The sequence below is a fragment of the Dufourea novaeangliae genome, unplaced genomic scaffold (genome assembly GCF_001272555.1).
Source record: "Dufourea novaeangliae isolate 0120121106 unplaced genomic scaffold, ASM127255v1 scaffold12, whole genome shotgun sequence".
Lineage (NCBI taxonomy): Eukaryota > Metazoa > Arthropoda > Insecta > Hymenoptera > Halictidae > Dufourea > Dufourea novaeangliae.
In genome coordinates, this window is record NW_015373886.1 from 826,920 (window position 1) to 853,047 (window position 26,128).

At 39.8% G+C, this 26,128-nt stretch overlaps 1 protein-coding gene across 7 annotated transcripts in view; it reads right to left on the reverse strand.

Moving 5' to 3' along the window:
- The window catches only part of LOC107194596 (serine/threonine-protein phosphatase 2B catalytic subunit 3-like), a 218,758-nt gene that overhangs the window by 36,439 nt on the left and 156,191 nt on the right, over positions 1–26,128 (reverse strand). For all 7 annotated transcript variants that reach the window (XM_015584280.1, XM_015584287.1, XM_015584272.1 and 4 more), the window contains exons 5-6: positions 15,823–15,968; positions 3,409–3,548 (exon numbers count right to left, since the gene is read on the reverse strand). In XM_015584280.1, the coding sequence (XP_015439766.1) occupies positions 3,409–3,548; positions 15,823–15,968 (286 nt within the window). The remainder of the gene's footprint in view (positions 1–3,408; positions 3,549–15,822; positions 15,969–26,128) is intronic.

The window sequence follows — 26,128 nt, forward strand, 5'->3', positions numbered from 1 at the left end:
ACAGATTCCAATTTTTCCTTGTCCTTCGTTATTTTCCATGCGAAATTTCTCGTGTCGTCGTTGCGTTCGGTTGGTTCACCCTGTTTCGAGGGGCGCGCTCGCGCGTTCGCTGCCGTCACGACGTTCACGGCGTGTACGTGTAAACAAATTAAGCGATAGAACGTCACAGACGACCGACCTTTTTCGCGCGCCTACCAACTGACCCGGCCAAGGACCGTGAGAAACGGCCGAGCCAAGGTAGCGGCAAGGTCGCTAACGACCATTAAGCACCGTTCACACCGGGACAATGATTAATGAGGTGGTTTCGAGTCGAGAAAGAGAGAGATGGAGAGTTCTCAAAACGACGAAGGTCCGACGGTGTCGGCGAGACAATGTGTCGGGGTGCAATGTCAATTATAATGATTGACTGAAAAGTTAATTTTAATCTCGGAGTTCTTTTCAGTTAAGTATTTGTTGTTAGACTTGTAAATATTACTTGATACTGTCTTGATTACGTCGACACGTTAGTAGAAAATTAACAAAAACAAAACAAACGCAAAGTTCACGTAAATTACTAAACTCAATTTAAAAAATTTTACTTTTTCAGAATAATATAATAAAGTGAACAACTGTAAGATTGAAAATGTGATTCGTATATGAAAAGCTGTCTCGAATTCTCAGCTTAAGTATGTTTATCAAGTGAGCTCCGTGAGATGGTACTCGATTTCAAGTAGTATAGGTCGAGATACGGTCGGACAGGATTGATTTCATGGCGGTGGTCAGTACGTTTGGATCGTCGAACGAATTCAAACGATGCACGCCGCGTTCCTCTTCATTAGCCAGCGAAATTATCGATAGAACAGCGCTCAGGGATTCAAAACCGTCTCGCTGGTAAACAACGTGTAATCAGTCGTCCCCGTGGTTGTTGGATTTCAGTGGAAATGTCACGTGTACGGTCAGCCCGCCCCGTGGAAATCCGTGCTTGAACTACTTATGCTCGCCGTTCCCCGCGGACGGCGACCGATATTCTTTGTTTGAGCACAGCTTAACGAACAATTACCACCGGATAACATTTCGTTTCAAAACCGAGGGACAAAAAGCTCCGTTAAAGATATAAGAAGAAATTAATGAAGTTTATTCATATTAAACCTTTCACCTTTTAACCTTTTAACATCCAGATCCTTGAATCATTATCTCAGAATTATGAGACTGAGTTGTATCTCGTTATTTTGAAGTCGAAAATATCGATATTAAAGAGCTCTATTTTTATTTCTGGCTGTATTTTTAATTTCTCAATTGATATATTACTCAATTAATATATTACTATTACACCTTGTATTATTATATCTTATATTATTATAATATTTGTAATTTCTTTTGTAATTAAGTGTAATAACAAAAGAAGCGGTTTGGACACTAGTTTCCCATTCAATCTGTTCCTTTGTAGAAACTATAAATTCTGCCTTGGAAAAAAGTCTTTCAGATGCTGACGAGATTGCAACACAAGACAAATATGTAATGGTAATTTTATGAAGTTTTGGGTATATAGATACATCAATGATATACTAGGACCAAACCAAACATCGATGGTTGGTCCTCTATAATCGAAATTTTGTAAACATAATGAAGTTCATTATCGATATTGAAACATCGATGTCCCTCATAATCGATATTCCATAAACATCGATGAACATCATACATCCCTTCCTTCCACGGCCACTGAAAAATGTCACTATCCGCGTTTTCGTTTCGTTATCAACCTCTCCCGATCCACCCCACACTCGAGGGGGAGGGGGCGTCTTTCTCGTTATTCCCTCCTCTGTTCGTTATCCCATTCATCGAGTAATTACCTGGTCGTTTGTCCGGCGGATCGGTCGGAAGTGGGTGGCCGCGATCCCGCGACCCAAAACGAGCCAACTTCGGGACAAGTTTCGCCGGAAGTTCACCCTCTCTACCTGCGTGTTCTACCCCCTCTTACTGCGATCCAGGGAAATTAATAACTATTGTCACGACCCCGTTCTTTTGGAATGACGTTTTTCTTTTGTTCCGTCCCGTGTGTTTTTGACCGTCTAATGTTTCGAACGATGAGTGTTTTATACGTCGTTTTGGATTTCTGGTCTTTGAAAGGGTGTGGCGAAAGAAAACGCCCTGTGAGTCGTATGGGACATATACTTTCGATCATTAATATTAAGACACTTATCGAATATGTAGTGAATGTTACCAGGGCAATTATGAAATTGCTGAAAGTCTGTAATAAATATTGTTTAGGATACATTAACACTAGAACTACGAGCATCGAATCCCATATAGCACATGACGACTTAAAGATGTCCATTTTACGGCTATTTTAGGTCTATGGCGCCTTTAAGCCGTCTTCAAGACGTCATTAGACATAGTGTGCTATCTGGAATGTATACTAAATTAAATTGTATGATATAATAATATAAATACATAATATATAATACAATCTAACATTGCATATTATAATAGAAAGTGTATAACAAATTAAAAGCAGAAATATAATTCCCTTAAAGGCACTATTATAATTTGAATGATTATAAAATAAGAAACCTATAATCCGTCATTTTGACGGATTCGGTAGTTCTAGTGTTAATTCTTTGCACTTTAACGGCGAGGCTCACTAACTACGTTATTCTTTGCATATTTCGAAGATGTAAAACATTTTGGAACGTTCAAATAACGAACGACCTTTAAGTACTACGACTGTAGGGTAGACCGAGGCGAATCGAAATTGTTTATTATTACTTTGTGTGGTGTCCAAATTTAGTATTTCATATGTCTTAGATTATTGTATCATAATTCGTCTATGTATCCTATTTGAAATTGAACGTCGTCATTTGGGGAGAATTGGATCACTTTTTCTTTTCGTTTGAATATTTTTATGATTATAAATGTGATAATTACTTATGTACAGATGGTTCGTATGTACATTAAACAGACCAATCAAGGATCATAGTGTCCAGAAAAAATGAAAGAAGATTGGATACAGTGCAATGTCTGCGAAGAGTGGTCTCACGAGAATTGTTAAAGGATACAATAATTGCGACCTATGTACCAAGTAGTGTCAGTTGACCTAATTATTATTGAATTATATTTTTTATAGTTAATTTAAAAATCTCTGTTTATGAAAATTTGAGTTTTTTCAGAAATGTCTGAATTATCCTATTTCTCACTTTTTCGTTTTTTGTTTGCAAAAGAAAGATCAATTAAGATTTAAGTTTCTAAAATTTTTTCATTATGAATGTTCAAGTTAAATGTGTACTAACTACGAATTTATAATAAACAATTAGCTTTCTAAGCTTCGAGTATTATTTTTTCAGTATCAAACAGAAAATGATCCAATTCGCCTCGATCTGCACTACTTAGTTCCGAAGTTTCGATTGAGAAAGAAAAACGGTGGTATCTCACCTGTAAAAGTACGAACAGCCCCTGACGCTATTATGGGAGAAGTGCTCCGCGTTCTTCTCGTTCCCGAAGTCCTCGAGCGGGTCGGACCAGAGTAGGTCGCACATGGGCCCGAACGCTGGTGGCTCTTTGAACCTGTCCAACTGTAACAGCAAAGCAAACATCGATCGAATTAGCTGAACGAATTGTCCGATACAACGGTGAGACTAGTGTAAATATGGCGCGTAATTATCTAAACGACGTGCACCCAGCAGGCTCCTGAGAGTACAACGAGCAAACGTTTCCGGACTAGTGCATCGGAAACCGTCGTCCCCGAAGTCTGGATTCTCCAAAATCCATTTAATCCCGCAAGCTTCGAAGCATTATTATTCACTCTTCGAAAGTCTAATTATTTTATGTTCTATATTACCTCTATCCATTATATCAAATCTTATCAATAATATAAATTCTTATTCTTGTAATTCATGTAATCTAAGTACAGCTAGTCGCCAGACTCTAACACTTATATTCGTAACTTTTCTGCGGTTCTCGAAACAATGACAAAAATGGAGAAACACGTAGATCAGTAAAAATTTCTCTACACATTTCATAACCCAAGAACACTTCTCAAGACACAATCTTAACAAGGGAACACCGTGAACGCTGATTCGCGGATTGAAATGAAACTTTGTGGGTTTATAGCAGTGATCGGCAACCGGGCCATTTATTTGTAACCATTCTTTCCATCTCTCGCACTTTAAGAGTTACACGCTAAAAAGTGGGAGTGCCTATTTGAGGTTACATAGTTTCCACACTCCTACAGGGCGATCGGACACTAATGAAACATACCGTTATCATTGTCTCGAATCACTCTATAAACCTACAAAGTTTCGTTTCCAATCCGCGAGTCACCGTTCGTGGTGTTTCATCGTAAATAACAAAATCTGTGTAAAGTCCTCACCAGGGACTTCTACCGAAACGTACAATACCAGTATTTTCGGTTGTACCTTCGTCCTATATAACCCTATATAAACCCTTCCTTATAGAAATTGAAAAAAAAAAAGAAATTAAAAAATACTGTTATTTATTTCGGTTCTCAATAATATATCGGTTTCGGTATAGCTTTGATGGCATAATACCGGTATCAAAATCATGCCGGTTTAAGTCCCTGGTCCTAACAGGGTTAAATAAATGTCAGACAATGAACAATGAAATTCCTCCAACACGATTTACGGAACATCGTCTGTGAACCAACATGTCACGGGTACATTTTTTTCCTCCGATAGCGAAACTAGACAGTTAGAGCTACTTAGTTACTCGGAGGACACACAAGACAGCCCCAGCAACGTCTCCTCCACCCCTTGGAGCAGTGTCTCCGCGGCATAAAGCATTTACGAACTTTGCCCCAGATTTATTCCCGGCTCGCGACGACGAACTGCTCGATGGCATTAAAGGAAAATCGGCGGAGATCGGGACGGGGAACTCGAACGGATGTCGGGAGGACACGTTTCGCCGCGGCGAAACGTTAAATATTTGAGAACCCTCCCCCCTCCGGCTTGATCGGAGCAGTTCAATTTCGCATCGCTCGGCAAACAGCCGGTGACTGGGGATGACACTCGAAGAAATTTACTTTTGAACCGTTCTTTGACGATCGGCTGGGAAACAATGGCCTGCAAACGTCGACGGAGGAATTTAGGCGATCGAACGTGAGGTGTAAACGTGGGTGGTGATTAGAAATCATCATATCAATCAATAATATTGTTATTAATAATATATCTCTGGAAGCCTCTTTTATGCACTGGTTTTCGGTTCGTGTTACGTTATTTAAGTCCTGAAATCGCACACCACGTGGAAGTCTTTGTCAATTTCAATAACAATAATATTAATAATAATAACACTTCATATCGCAATACCGAATGAAATAATACAAAACAGGAGGAAGACAAGGCAATAGGAAAATACATACCACTAGAACTAAATTAAATGTAGTGCCATTAATCGTATCTCCAACAGGCATAATTCGTCAATCATTCACGGAATACGTACATAAAAAAAAACATACATCCGTCCACACATGCAACGTTGTTTGGAAATTCATGAATTCACCAACATAGAAGCAGTGAATCTCTGCTTTACTTGGCTTTAAAAAGTAAAATAAAGAGAAAATCTAGTGGAAATATCCGAGGAAAACCCATTAATAATAATAATACTGTATTCAGTATAAATAACGCAAGTTGTCAATACCCGAAAGTGACACTAAAGTAAAAGGAGAGCCTCCTTCGCGGGGCGCAAAGAGCGTATAATGAAAAACTAAAGGTGGGGGAGGGAGGGAAGTGTCGGTTCGGTCAGGACCCCTGAAACGTTTCCGATAATTAGCACACCGATAATTACCGAACCACGGTCCTGGCTGACTATACCCGTTGACGTAGGACGGCGTTGCCTCTGTTTACTACAGCACGCGACAGAGCGCCGTCTGTGGAGCGAGGGAGGGCGAGTTTTAATCATAATAGGCAACGCTAATTATGCTGAATGGCATTAGTTCTCGGGCACACAGGGCGCATGCGTACAGGTCTGCTGTATAGTATCCTAAACAGGCAGAACGGGAATACAGTTTACAGTGTAACGAGCAGTTTGCACCTAATAATGGCAGACGTAATATCATCGGCATTATTGCCACCCTGCCTACAGCAAAGTGGCCCGTCCCGTTTTCAGCTGTACATCCGTATTACGTTCGACACGACCGGGGAAACACTCTAATCGAGTTGTTCGACGATCACTGAATCGTCGATATTCATGTGTGTATGTAAAGAAGACCAGGGACAAATGTAACAATTTGTCTTTTTGAACCTGTAACTTATGAATTTTGTAGAAGTTTTCCAAAATTTGTACACGATGTCAATCCTTGATTAATGGGCAATATAATCAAATCTACAAACTTGGAATGTATTATACCTATTTTCTTAAAACTATTCGATTTTTACTTTTGTCCGTATTCCCAGGGACGATTGTAACATTGTATCAGATTTGAAGAAAAACTAATTTATAGAAAAGATATTTTTCTATGATATTTTTATTTATTCTATAGATAGATGTGAATATAAATACAATCATGATACAGTAAACAGTCCATGAGAGTTTGAAACTCGGAGGGGACAGGGGACAATAAATATGACCCAGGGACCGTGCTCGGAGGGTTAATGTATTAAAATTAAAATGCAACCGGATGTCGAATTCTGTACTACAGGCTTTACTACGCTAATAATAACACATAAATAGTATTAAAATATATTAAAACTTACAGTTTATTGCATTTATATCCCTGCATTATTTAGTCGGATCGTAACTTTGGAAAGACCCCTCGTATGAAAGGTGTCTGGCCAGATACGGTGCAATACTACTTACAACACCACCATGCTACTTCCTCACGTAAATCGAGCAATTCGTGAACAAATACCCAAGAATCACTTTCATTGTATTAAAAACACATTTAGGTCTACAGATCTTCTTAACTCTCGGAGCTCGTGTTTGTATCAACCGATTTCAATGAAAGTTTCAGTATGTATGTAACTAACATAAATCTTCGATATGTATTTATTAAATTTTCATTATAGCCTCAGATTAAAAAGTTGTAAAAAACGACTTCTACTATTTTCTTCGCGATTCCGACCAATTGTAACAATTTTTTTTACACGTCATTTAGTAAACTAATGTCTCTATCTTCACAAAAGAACTCAAGTCATGTGGGCCAATTTTAAAAAAGTTGTTCTGTTTTAAAGGGTATACGAATACCTTTTTCCGGTACTGTAGACCCTTTTGATAGATTCAACAACATTTCTCGAATAAAAAGAACCAGAACACCGTCGAGCTAATCGTTGCACTATCTCTGTTCGCGCGAGAAAGAAACGCAATCCAAGCATCCGGTTTTTCGAGCGGAAGTGGGCCAGTTTTCGAAGCGCCGGGCCATGCAAATCCGGTAGAAGAGGGTGGTGGTGGCCGTTGTATTCCCCAGCTGACATTTGGTATTCATATCGCTTACTCGCGGTTGCAAAACCCGTCTTTTACATAGAAGCACACGGAATAATACATAACAGAGGCCGAGGAAGAGAGGATCCATGAGCCTCTGATAAATATTGCATAGTCGCCGATGTCCCTCTCTCTTTCTCCCTCCACTGCTCACTGTCGCCGGAATTTCCAGCATATTTCGACGTGGATTCATCCCTCGATGGATCTACTACAACCCCCGAAGAAGGCGGAAACGTACGATCCCCGATAGAAAATAAACGATACGTTCGTTACTTGCACGATTAAACTGCCCTTTGTGCTCCCCGCGATGACGATCACGTTCGAATGGGTTCTGACTTTCAGAGGCAGTGAAGAGAAAGGAGGGTGGTGCAGAAGTAGTTACAAGATGCTTCGAATTTATAGAATAGCGATCCATAAGCAACTCGATTCGAAAGACTGGTGTTAACTAGGATAAGGAAAATGTATTAAATTTTATGAGAAATTTCTGTTCAGCTGTGTTTTTTTTAGATGTCATAAACGCATGAATATCTGAATTTAATTATTATCAGTACCTATCTGTAGCACGGAAAAATATCTAGTGTCCCAATAATTAGATTTTTGAATTCACGTTCAGTAGAATAGAACTATCAAGGAAGGATTTTATGTCAATCATTACGAACTGGTAGTTATGCTTGCAGATAAATTTCTGATTTTGTGATATTAGGGAAGATTTCAGAACAGGTTTTTTTCAGAATATTACAGTATTCGATTAACAGTTGGATTTCCACGTCACCAAAATATGGGTGACATGTAAATTGCAAAGAGGTTGAATCATTTAAATACCGTTACAAACATTTTCTCGTAAAATTATAATCGCAGTGTAATTTAAAACAAGACCGACAGCTTCTATTAATTAAACGGATATACAAGGTGCCCCACCTTCAATATCTCACCTGTTTCTGAAGATGCAAAAAAATGTTAGGGGAAAGTATTATTTGGTTAAAAGAAGCAAGTACTACGAGAAGCAAAAATTTTTCTCAAGCTCATACTTTTCGAAATTTCAAGTTCATCGATGTTTTACATGAGACTACATATTTTTATCTGCGTGGCTTAATAGTTAAGATCAAGACCAATCCAATGACACAAATGTATGAGAGTACTTTTTAAATAATAAAGTAACTACAATACAGAATTAGTGCACAAATGTATCAAAGTTAATGGACATCACTTTAAGCATCTATTAAAATTAATTTTCTGTAAATCGTAAGTGAGATATTAAAGGCAATCACGTTAGCTGAGACACCCTGTATACATTTTCGACATTTCATGATTTGAAAAACGAAATAAATTGTGTCTGGCTACGTAAGGTATTTTTCACTATAACAGTCAACTCGTTAATCCGAAGGATACAATACACAGAACATTTAACTAATCGTCCTTCTGAAAGCAGTACCATCGACAGAAAATTAGAGTCAGCATAAGTACCTCTTTCCTGGACAGATTGTAACATACGTAAAAAGACGAACTGAGGAGACACGACTCCACATTCTAGGGTACAGAATGAAAAAAGACTAGGATTCGATCGGACGAGTTCTCGGAGGGACGATTAAAATATCGAGTCCTGCAATTGAATCGAAGAGAAACGACCGATAACGTCGATGCAAATTACCGCGAATATTTCCGACTCGTCGAACTTCACCCAGTTCCGGCCTTTTATTTCCATCGCTATGGATTTTCCCCCTCTCGCCACCCCCGAACCCCTTCATTCCTTGCCCCTCCACGACGGATTTTCCGCGATTGTTACGGTGGAAAAGAGGGACGCGATGAACGGGAACGAACTGGAAGAAGAGGGTTAACCATTTCCCACGTTCTCCCACGAGAAATACCTCGTGTAATCTGCCAGAACAGATGCAGCTCCCCCCACAAGCTTCGCTTTTTCCTACTCCACGTACTTTTTCTTTTCTTTGTCTTTTCCACTCCATGTAATTTCACTTCTCTTTCTCCGTCCCAGGTTTTTCTCCACCGTCTTTTCCACGTTCGTACGGCCTTTTCCCGTTCCGCACACTTTTCATCCGGCTTTCAAGTTTCGGTCGAACGAAAAACTGGAAGTTGAAAAGCGTGTGGCGCGCGCACCGGTGAAAATTAGCTCAGTTTATAATAAAACTCCATCTGGAAATGCCGACGTTTCCCATCCCTCTCGACGCCTTTCGTCCCTCATCCCATTTGAATACCGGAAACGCTTCTCACAAGGTTCGAAGACTCTCTTCGTTGATTCCAGGCTGTGGGACTCGTGTTGGAAAAGACTAAATACGATTTTTCAGCTGGAAATTTCGCGAATTTTTGTGCAATGAGGATAAATGTTTACTACGCGTAAATTTTGCATTCAGGAGTAACCCGTACTTGTGAAAGGGTTACGAGAACTGGCAATGTAACCCAAATAGGAATCACCGAAAATTGCCCATTATACGATACCATCACGGCGTGCAATAGGAACAACCGGTTTCGCGTAAAATTCTACCTAACGGTACACAAGGAAATGTACGTCGTTCATTTTTATGAAGCGGTAGTATTAATTCTGTGTGCCGATTTCTTTTTGGTAATAGGAATCCGTGGAAATGTAGTGTGACCTGCCTATAAACACGCTTTTTAATTCGTTTGAGAATGCATTTTTGTCGCTAATGTTTCGGTATGCTATCAATCCTTTGGGTCGACTTTTTATTTAGTAGTTTTATAGTCCTTGGAAATCTAGTGTGACCTCTCTATAAACACGCCTTGTAAATTATTCGAGCTGATTGTTATCGCTAATGTTTCTGTAGTGGTAACAATCCTTTAGATCGACTTTCTATTTGGTAGTTGGAATCCTTGGAAACGTAGTGTGACCTGTCCATATACACGCTTTGTAATTCGTTTGAGAATGCATTTTTGTCACTAATGTTTCTTTAGTGGTATCAATCTTTTAGGTCGACTTTCTATTTGGTAGTTGGAATTTTTGGAAACGTAGTGTGACCCGTCTATAAACACGCTTTGTAATTCGTTTAAAAGTGCGTTTCTGTCACTATTATTGTGGTTTTAATTGATTTATGTTCAAGTGCTTTCGAATGAAAACAGCGTGGCAAGAATTGTATTCTTGTCTTAAATTACTTTCACGAAGAATAGCAACTTCTTCAATAGAGCAATGTATCGTTTAATCCGTAAATGTTTCTTTCAGCAGTAATCCGTACTCGCGAAACCGGTTAAGAGAACTCGCGATGCAACCCGAATAGAAATCACCGAAAGTTACCTATTACAAGAGATACCATCGCGGCGTGCAATAGGGTCTAACCGATTTCACGTAAAATGCTACCTAACGGTGCACCAGGGAAACGAATATAAAGAAACACTTTCCGTGTATGTCGAGGGCTCAGCACGGGTCCCGAGCCCGCGGTAATGAATTTCCCGGGCGGATTCAAGTTCAGCCCGGGCTAGACCAGCACGGAAAGAGAGACAGAGAGCCGGGAAGCCGTCGAGAGAGGAAAGTTTCCTCATGGGACAAGTTTTAAACGACGCTTATAAAACGTGTGCCCGTGTACTGAATGCAAGGAAACGGATGTGCCCTTTTTATTTTCCTCTCGCCCGCGCGTACGTGACCGGCGAACTCCACGGAAAAGTTCGAGTCAACCGACCGTTCCAAGATTGTCCTACCTCGCGCCCCTCAGTTTTCCCTTCCACTCCTCTGTAGCTTTTCCAACGGTTCCCTCCCAGCGTCGATTACCACGGCGAATTTACTGAAATCGTTTTACGGAGGCTGTGTGTGTGTGTGTGTGCACGGGGAACTGGATATTGCAATTAGTTATTCCTGCATCATGGTGTTCAAATTAGACTCTTTGAAACGGAATCCTTTGAATGGTATTTGTTACAATGGTTGTAGAAAAATAAAAGAATGTTTTATAGAAATTGACGATAAGTTCACCTCTGTGAACAGTCAGCTGAAGATTAATTGGTTTGATACTGTGTCTGACCCGTTACTAACCATTTCTACTTTCTGTGTTTGTAACCGATTACGGCCGAATGTCGTCACGTTTTCTACAACGATATAATGTAAATTAATAGTTAAGATAGAAAAAGATATTGTTAGTTACGTAATAGTAGCTCGCAATGAGCTCACTCGTCGCTTTGAGTACAATTAAAATAATCGTGACCCATCGGAAGTTCCACCTGTTACAATTTCACCGACAATATGAAGTTGGAACATGTTACTATTTAATCCAGTACAACCTTCGTTCCTGCAATTAACCCGTAGTAGTCACACACCGGTGCGAATTCGTATCAGCAAAAATTTTGAGTGTTTTAGAAATATTACTTTTTTTAATTAACATTTATAGAAAACATAAGACTCTCCATGAAATGTGGGTATCACCGATTTATATTCCTAAGGAAATTGTCTATCAAAACCATACGTTTCATTTAAATATTACTATTTATTTCTAATAAGACATCAAAGTTTGGAAATTCCGATTTGCACAAGTGTGCTTGCAGTGAGTGCTGCAATCAAGTGTGCTTACCACGGGTCAAGGATTGTTAGGCAACAATCGACGGAATTTCGAAGAATCGATCGATAATGAATGGAAACCGAATCACTGTCTCAACGAATCGGTTCGAAAAGAGTAAACCTAGAAAATCGTATTAGCTCCAACTTCAGAGGAGACGAACCAGGGTAAATCGATAGTCTAATTAATTAACATGATTCTTTGTGACCCTCGACAAAGTGTTCGAACGCTTCAAAGAGCAAAGCCGTCAGACTGCAGACGGACCGTTTTAATATTTCTATCGACGAAACGGAATGTAGCGAATTACAGCCGCGAATAAGAAATTCCGATCGCGATCTCGCGAGCGGAGAAGTCGCTCGAAGAATTCCGTTCGTAGTCGCGAAATTTCACGGCGCAATGTTTTATTTCCGAGCGATTTTATCGGCGACATTCCGAGATGTTTGATATGGAAATTGACAAGTCCCGGTAGGACGATAAGTCGTTTCCTTTGAGACGTAAATGCCCATAAAACCAGATCCCATACGACTTGTGCCCTCGATCCAAACGCTCTTCGAACGTCCTCCCCAACCTTCTCCCCTTCCTATCCTACATTCATAAATAAACATTGCACGGTCTTCCGTCTTTTTCACCATCGAGAAATAACGCAGAAACGATCGACATTATTATTCGATGAATAATTAGTCAATTAGTAAAAAAAGATTGAGTCGTAGATAGTTTTAGTTTTGATCACTGAATTCGATATTTAACCCCCTCGTGTCGAAATTATTTCGGCATTTATCTATAACAACGGGAGTATTCTGTTTGTTAATCAAGAAGAATATCAAGTTTATTCACGTGAGAAATTGTAACAATAAATGCTGCACAATAAGAACACTTCAAGTTTTTGAGAAATTACGAGTCAACGAAACACTTGAAAAATTCTGAGAGACCATCAGAACCATCACAGATCAGAACCACCACAATCCAGAAAAGATATAGAATTTCTCACTCAGTTAAAGACTAAAGTAGGAATCTCGTTATAAAATCCGCGAAAAAGAGTTAAACATTTGAGAGATTGCAATATCCCCGCGAAATCCCAGCAATACGAAAACATGAAAATATCCCGAAAAACAGGGAAACCTGATTTCGTGCCACTTTCCTGAAAGGCAGTTCCCATAAACAGTCACCGACAAATCCGCCAAGTCGCGTACGACAAACCTAATACAATCGAATATCGTCCGTTCCCCTGAAATATTCATCGAAATCCTTTACGACAGGGCTCGTTGTTTCGATCGGATCGAGCCGCAACCGACGAGAGCCCGCAAACTGGATTTTCTAAAACTACGAAACTGTAGATTTCACGAGAGTATCGCGGACAGAAAAATGCGCGGAATTCGCGACTGAACGCTCCCAGAGAGAGGACAAAACACAGGGCAGGAGGAGAAGGATGCTGGATCGCGTGCATCTTCACCGCGATTTGCTAGAGCTCGCATAGGAACACGCTTCCTTTGTAACGAAATTCAGGTTCCTCGTCTGTTCCGCGGCACGGCATTTCGTTCGATGGCTTCTGGAAAAGATTCCCTGGCTGCTGGAAATCATGTTACGATTGATCCTTTCAACATTCGGTACCAGTCAGATCCATTCAATTTTCCTGAAGCTTATTTTAATTCTGCATTTTCTTATGCTTCTGAAATGTACGCCGTTTAGTTCTATGAAGCGGTAGTATATATTAATTCTTTGTGTGTCGATTTTTTATTTGGTAATAGGAATTCTTGGAAACGTAGTGTAACCTGTCCATAAACACGCTTTGTAAATCATTTTAGAGCTGATTTTTATCGCTAACGTTTCTGTACGGTATCAATCCTTTGGGTCGATTTTTTATTTGGTATTTGAAATTCTTTGAAACATAGTGTGACCTGTCTATAAACACACTTTGTAAATCATTCGAGAGCTGAAGTTGATCGCTAATGTTTCTGTATGGTTTCAATGCTTTAGGTCGATTTTTTATTTGGTAATAGAAATTCTTGGAAACGCAGTGTAACCTGTCTATAAACACGCTTTGTAAATCATTTTAGAGCTGATTTTTATTGCTAACGTTTCTGTACGGGATTAATCCTTTGGGTGAATTTTTTATTTTTATTTGAAATCTTTTGAAATCTAGTGTGACCTGTCTATAAACACGCTTTGTAAATCGTTTGGAAGCGCGTTTCTGCCACTAGTGTAACTGTGGTGTTAAGTGATTTATATTCAAGTGCTTCCGAAGAAAAACAACGTTGCAAGAATTCGATTCTCTTCTTGAAATACTTTCACGAAGAATAGCAACTTCTTCAGTAGAGTAATAGTATGAAGGCTAAAAGCGACCTTTCCACTCGACGGCGAGACTTTATTTCGCTGTGAAAGCGTTAATGAACAAAGTTAATTAAAACGTATCCTGAGGTTTTCAGGGGTTTAAATGATTGCATCGCAATATATTACTTCAGAATGCAAATGCGACTTCAACGGCCCTTTGTGCACTTGTTCGCAGTGTGGCACGCTGGTCGAATAAATATGCTGTTAATTAATAATACCCGCTCGAGCGTTTCGTGACACCGATAGCGATCATTATTAATATAAAATGCGCTAACGAATTAATATTCTATTAATACCGACACTGCCGCGATATTGAATAATTACACGCGTCTATTATTACGAGGGTGTCGAAGACGTTTCGTTGATGAAATAGTTTCGTCGTTCCTGCGTGAAGATTTACCTCAAACAAAATCATTCCCTGTCTTAAAAAAAAAATGAAGTATCATGCACTCGCGTTCGTTGAAAATTACAAAAACGACAATACGTACTCTCACACCAATCTAACAATTAGACCATGAACGCTTTGCGAAATTTCTACGTTTATGGAATATTCTATGAAAATTAAAATCGTAGAAGGTTATCGCTAATTAGAAAGGTCATTACACACGCGTTTCCGTATATCGCAAGTAGACTGCGGAAGTTTAAGCGAATTCGTAATTTCAGGTACGAATATCTCGGATTAAAATCAGACAGAATTGTAAATCCTGTACTAGAGGCTTTATTACATTGGTAATAACGCATTAACAGTATTAAACTTCATTAATATCTGTATGTTATTGCATTCTCCAAGTTGAGGGATGGTATAAATCCATAAATTATCAGTGGTCCAGTCCTAACTGTACAAAATTCCCAAAAGTTTTTCGTATTCAAGCTTAATCCTAGATTACTAAACTATGGCAAAAATTACGACCTCAAATTCGCGAATCTCCGAAATCGGCACGTCCCTGTCAATATTGTCCACAAGTGTGCAGGTTATGCTGAATAATTACTGTCTTAATTTTTCATTATTTTTAAGTCTGCCTATCATAAATTCTTATAACGTAGGTACCTGTCTCAAGAAAAATAATATTTTTCGAAACTATTACATGTTTCCTTTCAGTCGTAATTTCTACGAATGATTAGTAATAACTAGACTGTGAATGTTTATGCAAAGTTACAGTATTGGACATTGTTATAAAAACCACAAAATTGCACAGAAATTTCTTTTCCATGTTAAATTTTACTAGTATCTTTATTTTGCTACGTTTTGCAAGTCAGGGGACGCTATAAATGCATAAACATCCGCAATCTGGTAATAACGTAAGTCAAAGGATAGTTTCTCAACCTAGGGTTAAGACGAATTTACCTGTTTACACTTTGGATGTGCACTGCGGATGTGATTTATTCCACAATCCATTCAATTCATTAGAATTAGACAATATTCACAGATCACTTTGGATGTTCATTCCGAATGAAAACAACCTTCACACCTGTCAATGTGGACGAATCGTCCGCCTTGCGCATCCAGAGTCTAAATATTCACTTTTACTCAAGCGACCGCCCGCTCGTGAATGAATAATCGAGCGAAGAACAAGTTACTTACTTTGCGTATGTCTTCTAAATTGTGAATTTCCGGCGACAGGCCGCCGTGCACGCAGAGGAACTGTTGGTTCATGAGGGCCGCGAGCGGCAGACAGTCAAAGGCGTCCATGCACGCGTCGTATACCCTCTCCGAGTATTTTATTTTACCTGAAACCAACCGTAAGATCCAACATGAAACGTTGTCCACCTGTCTAGAAAAAAACCTCGTCTCAGAAGCCGAAGAAATAGAGAAAAAATTTATTTTTTGCACTCCAAATGCCGAATATTATTAAACTACTTTATAAAAAAAAGTATTACAATTATGTAGTAACTACTAAAATTTTTTCGAAAAAATATTCCTACCATTAAAAATTGAAATTTTAACGAGTCGTTAAAAAATTGATTTACAATGATTCTAATGATACTTTTTTTAAGTTGCAAATATCCTTTGGGCAGTTGCAAATACAAATATATGTGGATTATGGAACAACAAACAGATTTGCTCGGAAGCTCCCAGAAAGTAACTAAAAAAACCAATAATTTATCAAGGTTTTTCAATCGATGTTTAATGGAAAGATGGCTGTGCGTAATGAATTATTTGCTATTATTTACTAGAACTAATACTACTCATTTCGAATCTCAGAAAAATTTTGTTCTTACATACAATCGAAACTTAAAAATCTCAACTTAAAGTTTTTCGGGAGAAAAAAATACAATCTTTAAAGCGTGTTTACCATAGATTAGAAGAAGTGAACTACTATGATCTTTTTATATTTTCTCATAGCTCAAATTATGAATTTACAAGAAATATGTAAAACACACGTAATCCCGTAACTTTCAAATTTCGACATTCTTCCCTTTCTCTTGGGTTTTCCCCCCGCTGTGCGCCGTTTCGTTTATTCGCCCGCGGACAGTCGTGTCTCCGCCGATCTGTTCTGCCCGCGAAGAAACGAAACGAACCGAACGGAATACGCTCGAGAGAAGCAAATAAAAAAAAATACACGCGCTCGCGCGGACAGAGAGAACGAAATCCGATCAAGACACGGAACAGGACACGGGAAAAAACAGAAACAGAGAGACAGAGAGAGAGATGGACAGAAAGTTGGTCGTCGACAAGCTCGATTCGACTGACTTCCGCGTTTTGTTTCTTTCATCGCGCCCGCGGGCCGGCGAGCTGTCGTTCTCAGCGTTATTGCTCGCGAACAAAAGCGTCTTTCGGGGCCTTTATTCGCTTACGATACTTCTCCCGCGCCAGCTTCGGGGCGCAGCCCCTCTGTCCCGCGAGCCAATTTACGTTTTGACGTATCCGAGATGAGAGTAATTCTTCTTAAACGGAAAGGGGAGAGGCATGGGGGGAAAAAGTGGTTTTTGCCCCACGCTACAAGAAAAAAAAATTGGATTTTCTACCCCCCTCCCTTCCCAGAATTATACAATTTTTGGGTAATATATAATATTGCAATATAATTTGAAACACGACCAACAACCTCTATTAACAAAATGTATACATTTTCAACGATTTATGACTTAAAAAACAAAACAAAGTGTGTCTGGCTACGTACATCCTTTTTCACTGTGCACTCGATGTGTTAATATTTTTGACCCCCCCCCCTGACTGATAACCTGGCTACGCCTATAGGGAGAGGGGAGGACCCGATCGTTTTTACCCTCTGATGAGATTTTGGGGGCTCTCTTAACTTGATTCCCGGCAAGGTTATCGCCTCCCATCGCGGAAAAAGGTATCTGCGATCACGGATTGGTCCTTCTGTGTCGGGGATAGAGGCTGATTTGTGGGTAATACAGTAAATCTTCGATGAGTGCTAGAAGACTCCTCGGCATTGGAAAAGATAGGTTCCCAGGCTGACTTTTTACTAAGGTTTAGCATGGTCATAGAGCTTGGAATTCTTAAGTCACTGATATTTGTTTTAGCAGCATATGGCCATTTGTTTATGGAATATTTAACGCTCAGTGCCTTCGAACACTCATCGAGGATTTACTGTATCGCGTCGTGCAAATCGAGAACTAGTTGGTCTTGCGTGAAAATATGTTTGGGCCACTTGCGATGCAGGGTCGCTATTGGGAAATCAATTTATCGGGGGTTTTCTTGTGTGGAAAGGTTAGGGTCATTCGGGGAATTTTGTTGGTTTTCTACCCGTGTCTTGACTCCTGAAGGACCATAGGCGACCGATATTGCGTCGACTTTTGATGGAGGAGCTGTGACAAGGAGATGGATGAAAGTGGACGCACGCCAGAGAGTGTATTGTTATTGTTTAGGTGAATTTTATAAATCATCTCTACGGTGGATAAGAGAAATTTTCACGATAGGAAGTATGTAATGCTGAGATATCACAGAAAATTGTCAGACCGAGGTGTCTCGACACGTATTTTGTTAAGGGTTACCATACGTTCCCAGATAGCACATGACGCCCAATGACGTCTTGAGGACGGCTTAAAGGCGTCTTAGACCTAAAATAGCCGTAAAATGGGCGTCTTCAAGGCGTCATGTGCTATCTGGGTAGTAATATTAACCTCTAACGGTTCTCAGTCCAGCTGTACATTCGGAATGAGGAGGAACAAGAAGAAACACGCAGATTAGTAACAATTTCTCTCCACGTTTCGCAAATCTACGAACATTTCTGAAAAGATGAAATTAAAATTAAGTCGTAACAGCGTTAAATAAATGAAAAAGTGATTGGATCCAAATAGACCCGTAGATCGTAGCTAAATTAAATTCTGTAATACAATGATACAGTCGAACATCGATGATCCTCCTAGCTACAACCGACAATTCGACTGCCGGTCACCGGTGACCCCCACGTCAGTCATAGTATTCATTGCAAAACCAGAGGAATTCCTGTTCCACGAGTGATCCATTCATCCAAACAGTATTGTCCTCGACTTCCTCGGATAAATGCATTGCAACTCTACCGAACGGTTTTTCCCGATAACAAAATGGTGGCGTAACAACGCGTTATCCACTGTGCAGTCGGACACTTTTAACGATCGTACGCAAGCTCTTGTCGCTGTATGGTACAAAAGGCCAAATGGGGAAGGGGGGGGGGGGAATGGTTCAGGTCCTTTCCAAGAGACGGTGGGAAAGGCGGAAAGCGGATAAAAGGTGGAAAAGGGCTCTGGAGAGCAATGAAGACTAGCCGAAGCGGCCCGTGCGTGTGTATGTGTACGTGTGTGTCGGGGAATCTCGTAAAAGGAACGACGAATGCGGAGGATCATTCCATGTGCGTGGTTCGCGTCCACTGGGAATAATAAATCCTTCTATCGAAGAATGTTCTGGTAGAGACAGAAAGAGAGAGAGGGGGGAGTAAGAGAAAAACAGGATTCGCGAAAGGGAGAGAACACGCATCGTCCTTCTTCTTCTCGTCCAAGTGAAATATGAACGTTTTTTGTCGTGAAATATGAGGCATTAGAATTTTGGTTTTGACTCGTTCTATTGACTAGATATACAGTAAATTCTCGATGAGTGTTTCTAGGCTCCATCGGCATTGAACATTAATAATCATAAACTAATGGCCATATAAAGCTGAAGATAATATCTAGACTGCGTGTAAAAAAAATTTCTACGATTGCTCCTGTCTTTATAAATTACTTCTGAAACTTTTATTTTGCATAAAAATTCGCAGTCTACTAATATCATTGGCTTCAGAATACCAAGCTCTATCACTGTGCTAAACGTCATTAACCCATTACCCTATGATTTTCTTGATGTTTGCAGTTTCCAGAATTACTTTATCATCGATAATTCCCCAGAAACAAAAGGAATTCGTGTACTTATCGCAATTCTACATTTACTATAAAAGTTAAATATTAGTATCAGCAAACTAGTCGTTCACTTTGACTCAAAGAAAACGAATAATATTTCTGTCTGTTGAATCCATTTTCATATCGTCACCACGAGACCGACTCGATGTTATAAGGCAAGGGGTTAAAAAGTTTACAAAAGTTACAGTGCCGGGAAGCCTTCGAACATTGATCGAGGATTTACTGTATTTCTTTCGGTGCGACGAGTGATCCAGCGATGGATACTATAGCGGTCGGATGTTGCTCAAAACACGGTAAAATGAACAAACCTTGTTTCGTAAATTGTTAACCGAGTTTATAAGTTTTTGCGTAATTCCGGACGGTACGAAATAAAAGCAGAATTTCAAGTTGAATATAAAACTTTCGAAGCTTGGACGTTTCAATCCCCGAGGGCTGTGGATCCTGATGCATTTATAGCACGTAAAAATGTTCAAAATGTACAGTTCAGAGGTATTTTAGACGGTTTTATGTCGCTTCAGGGGGTATGTTAATATTCTCGTCAATTTCAGTTTCTCTACATTTCCACGAACACCATCCGCGGTCCCGATGATCATTTCGCTGAATTTGAAAGCTTCGATTACCGACATTCCGAGAGCTAGAATTACTTTGAATTTCGAAGCTTTCAAATCTATGGTGGTGGAGTATAAATGTCATTGAGTGCAGTCGAATGGCAGTTCCCAAAGAACTGGGAAATGCTTTTCCATTCCGTGGATCGGTCGCAGACTTCCGTGACAAACAGGATGTCACATGCTCGTCGTTCAAGCTTGAGAAGAAACTCGCGGATTTCTTGTCGTCGGAGAGTATGTATTGCTATCGATAAGGTAAAAATCGTCGAGTCTTTTTCACGGACGTTCGAACGGACCGAGGAACATTGTTCGGACGTTGTCAGTAAAAGAAAATCGAGATCGTTCGATTCGATTTCTTGAAAGAAACGAATGACTGGAAGGATGCAGAAAATTACACCGTCTGTTTGAACGGACATACTAGTCGTGAGAAAATCGATCGTTGAATCACAAAACTTTGGAGAATTCAAGTTTAATCGCAAAACTTCGGAGGATACAAGTTGATTCAAAAACTTCGCAGAATGCAAGTTAAATAAAAAACATCGGAGAATTTAAAGTTGATGGAAATATTTAAACCCAACTCGAGGTTGTTACTTCTATTATATATTGGAAAAGAAGATGAAGAGGATACGCAAAAGAAACGAACCTTTGCACTTGACAGTCGTTTCAATCTCCATTTTGTAAACTCTGGAATCTCCGACAAAAAGAACCAGAAAGCTGAAATTGTTAAGAAACGGGTTCTCTACTTCCAAGGAAGCTCGGCATCAGAAGTTACTAAGTCCAGGAAAGAAATAACTCTTGACTTTTTCCTAGAATTATTAAGAAAAAACTGGAACGCAAGCATCGTGGATCTTCGAAAGGAATCGTACGCAACGCGTTTCTTTGATTTTCGAAGACTACTCTACTTGGCAATGAAAATGGAAAACCATCAAAACTGTCTCTCTCTTTCTTTCGAGAAGGAGAGGGAAAAAGGTTTCGCTTGAATACACTTTTATTTGCTACGCAAGATTGCCTAACAATTCACGGTGGGGGAAAAATGAGATCTTTTCGATCACAGAAGGCACGGGAACGGATGTGGGAAATCTTATCTGGAAGATAGTACAGTCGACAGGTGGAATGACGAAGTGTTGTTTGTCGGAGGGGCCATCGAGGCAACCCTCTTGGACTTCCGAGCTGACGAACAAGAAGGATTTCCTGTCAATAAAATGAGGTCTGTAGGATCTCTAGATCGGACAGCCTGAAGATTTGTCGATGGACAGATTGCCAGTCGAACCTGTCGTTCGAGACGCCCATCGAAATCTCGTGAATGAACGTCTACGACGTGGAAGGCAGCCTTGTGGCTACAGGCTAGCCATTTCTTAATGGCCAAATTTCATTTTCCCTCGTCTTTCCATTAAAATTATCAGGCTGTACCACGTGAAGCTGCTGATATTTAAATAATCGACCATTAAAGTTTATTTCATCCACATTACTTTTCAACCATATTGTCCTTGATTATTCAATTATCTTGACGATTGGTTATCTATCGAGAAGAAATTGCGGACATGAGTTGGGTTCAATTATCCGAACGAAACGAACTTGATCGCCAATACGTCAATTTACACGAATATTTAGAATCTAATCATCCGATTTACCTCATCAAATGATACACAAAAACTATCTCACGCAATTTGCTTCCGAATGAATGTAAACAAGACGTAATTACCGTTACTATAAACGTTATAAATGCAATTTCCTGTAAACATATATAGGAGACAATGAACAGTTATCGAACACTATAGTCTAACAGAAATGACGAATTAATATTCTCTGGTTAACAATCTGAAAATCTTTCTCCCAAAGGCTTCCGCTACCAAACGAGACAATGAGCAGTTATCGAAATCTACAATCTAACAGTTATCGGAATTTACAATCTAACAGTTATCGAACTCTACAATCCAACACTTATCGAACTCTACAATCCAACAGTTGTCGAACTCTACAATCCAACAGTTATCGAACAGTTCTCGAAATCTACAATCCAACAGTTATCGAAATCAACAATCCAACTTGAAAATCTTTCGCTCGAAGGCTTCCTCTACCAAACGAGACAATGAGCAGTTATCGAAACCTACAGTCTAACATAGATGACGAAGCTCATCTTCCCTAGTTGACAACATAATATATCGACCAACCGACAGAAAACTAAGAATACTTGCGAACCACTACGTTATTTATCGCATTCCTCCGCGGTTCTCGTGTTTCGTATGAAACCGGCGAGAATCTTAGCTCCGTTTCGTGTCGGTGCATCAAGCACCGAGCACGCATTATTTCGTAGGTACTGCTGGCACGAGCGGGATGCCGCTTGGCAACCGGCCAGAGGGTCAGCGTGTCGTTTCGAAATGGACCCGGTCGCCAAAAACGATTGTTCCACCCGTGACTCGCTCGCGTCTCCCGATGAAAACATCGACCGCGAAACGAGGGAGAATTAATCGATCGGACGCCGAAACTGAAAGGTGGCGCCCGGCGAATTAATTTAGAACGGTCACCGTGCACGCAGCGATCAATCACGATGTTCGAACGATAAGATCAAAACTGTTATAATATCGAATTTTTTTAATTTCTCAAACTCTCACGAACAGCACGAATAATTTTAATTAATTAATTATTACATCATAGTGAACTTTTATTTCATTAAATTTGTTTTCTAAGTAGGATATTGTAGAGCGTTAATACGTCGTATTATAATGAATTTTACAGTTAATTGCTCAGATTCGCCTAATGATAACAAACCCTCGATTTTGAGCAAATTTTATTTCTAATAACAAACAAAAAATAACGAAGGTCTCAGGCTTTATTTATGAATAATGATTTCATTCGAAAAAAAATTATTCGTTAATCACAAATAAATGTGTAGCGTTATTCGTTATTCCAAATAACTTCCCAACTAACCTTTATTCGCTGGTTTCTTCAAATAAATTTTTATTTGCATAAATTCGTTTCATTCGCAACTTTTATTCAAAGATTATTCGAATAAAAGTTTACTCCAAAAATTTGTTCCAATTTTTATTCGAATAAAATTTCATTCGAATAACGCCTGGTATGCGACCAAAGTTTCCATGTAAAACTCGAAATACACTGTACGAACCCGGCAGAGAATGGATCGCGCGATTGAGCTCAAGCGAGGGATAAAAATTTGATAAGGTGGAGTCGTAATGAGGAGTTAAGTTAATTGAGCGCGCACAGTTCTCCGCGAGAAGAGCTGACCCGAAACGTTGTCGCGTAGTCGCCCCGATTGAAAGCCGAAACTCGGTGGCTTGTTTAATTATTCGTTTAAACGGTGTCCGACGACTCCTCCAGTCCGGCCTCCGAGAGGCATTTTCAATCATTAATCCCAGGCTGTTTCGTGAAACCAGCGCGGCGGAGAGGTCCCCGGGCATATCAAAGGAGGGATTTTAATTGCATCCCTACGGCGGATCCCAATTTACAATCGAGTTTACACTCGGACCCGATTTCACGCTCGAGAGAGGACGAATTATGCCGGGGACACGCGCCCCACCCCTCCCGTCCCCCGCACGATTAACGAGCGTAGTTTTTATTTTCTAGATCAAAAATGAACAATTTTTTTGGCGAAAATTGATACTTTGATTTTGAACAGCCATCATTTTGTCGTAAATTAATTTTTCAGGATAATGAACGATCGGGCAGTAGATAATTTAATATACTAACTAAATTTGCTTGGATTTTTTATTTTAGATAAACAAACCACGACGTTACAGTGGTCACCGCAATACTCCTAAAATAAAAATGCCGCTAGGAGATCACTTATATTTCCCCTATTTATTCATATCTTGCATTGAAGAAATTATTGTAAGCACTTTAAAACGTACACTTTCGAATACAATGACGTATGTTTAAAAAAGTCTTCAAGTATTTTAAAAATAAATTCCGAAAGTACGTGTCTTTTTTCGAGCTCGCAGGTAGGCATAACCCTTTAACACAGAGGAAGTATAAGATCTCTTTGTACCGATAAACAAAACTGCTCTACCGATCAATTCAGTGAAATCTGATCGGTGAAAACGGATAACCTACATTTGCGAACAAGCTGCTCAGTCGCCAAGTATAGTTCTCTTGAAATTTTCTCTAGAGAAAAAAAAATCAATTCTAAATTTCAAGATTCTCTCAGAAAAGATTCTACATCTACGCGAGTTCTCTTTTCATTTCCTCGGATATTTTTTTTACTCCTTTCTGCCTCGTCCCCTGTTCTTTCTCAGATTCCCGTTGTATTAACGAGGATCGAGAGTTCCCGGGCTCTCTCGACTTTCTTTTGATATCGGTTGCGCGCGAATCAGGCATCGCTGGGACACTCCAGGAAGCTCATTTGCGAGCTTTCGACCCGGATAAATAAGTTAAGAGGGAAACGATCGCGAGGTATCGCCGTGATACGAGGAACAGGGCTCCATCCAAGGAGGCGGGTTAAAATAAACAGCCTGAGACAGGGGTTGGTCAAGGTGTTCCGTTAATACGTCATCTCTCTTTTTCTCCTTTTTTTTTTTTGCTTCTCCCGCTTAATTGAGACGAATTCCTGGGTAAATATTTTCCTTCTAGAGTTCTGCGTCTGAGCGACAACGAATTTTCTAGTCTGGTTTAGAATTAAAGGTTTCTTTGTAATCGAATAGAAATGTATCGAAACAGAAAATATATTAATAAGTGAGTGTTTTCTTCCGCGATTAATTGTTATTGAAGATCTTGTAGATTCCTCGAAGATTTTTTTTAACCCTCCGTTGTCTTATTTCCTTTTTCAAACGTCGTTGTCATACTGGGTCAATTTCACCCAAGCTAATATTCAATCAGTTGTTGTTTAAAAACGTCGTCCGAGTTCTTAACTGATCTAACATAATTTAAAAAAAAAATTTAGTTCATCGATCTACGTGCATTTCAGTGGATAACCTACCTGTGTTTTCTACACAAAATTATTAACGGACAAACAAATAATGCAAACATCACGGCACTAATAAACTTCAATATTCCTGCCCGACCAGTTAGACTATGACTTTGTCGAGTTATAGCTTATAGACACACTGTGATCTCTAAATCACCTTGGGCTGAAAATTTCTATACACTAAAATAATAAGTAATTCGATTATGGCGTATATTTTGTTTCTGCAATTAATTTTCCGTGAGCTTCCACCTCAACCAGTTACTTGCGAAATTTTCAACCCAAGTTCATTTCAAGGTCATAGTGCGCTAAATTGTTGGATACGTATTGATCTCCTCTTTGTAATGGCAAACAAAAAAATAGGGCATTGCATTTAAAAGAACGTTACCATTAGAGAAATCTCAGAAGATATGACCTTGAGATGACCTTCAATCTCACAGCCTAATTTCCCCCCTCAAATACACTAACTTTCTCCCGAACCATTTTTTTGTACCGTGACAAATACGAGAATAATTAAGGGTGGCGGAGTTAGGTGGAACACTCTGTATAACGTAATATTTTTGTAAATTAACGGGCTTTGTCCCATGGAAATAAATAAATATTAAATATTAAAATAAAGAAATAGGTTGTATCATTTCAAAAATGCCCAAATCTGCCGTGTTCCAGGGTACCGAGAGTTTACTTGATATCGACTCGACAAGAAATCTCGGCGAGTTGAAACACGGATTTCGAAACGGGTCGTCGCTCGATCAAACACAAATTCCATCCGGGTACGGGATCCCAGAGGGTACGCGCGCGCGGAATCAGCGATATCTCGAGAAGGTCTGCGTGGCGCGCAGAGTCGAGAGGCAGCAGCGGCCCGCGGAAAACCGTATCGATCCTGGAAAATTCTCCGATACTGGGTCAAGCCGCGTGTATTTACGAGGCTCGCCGTTAACCCGCTACCCGCCGGTTACGTTTATGATTTTAACCGTCGTCGTAGTTCCCGACTCTGCCTGCCGACCACCGTCCCCGGAGGAGATCCAGCGCAACAT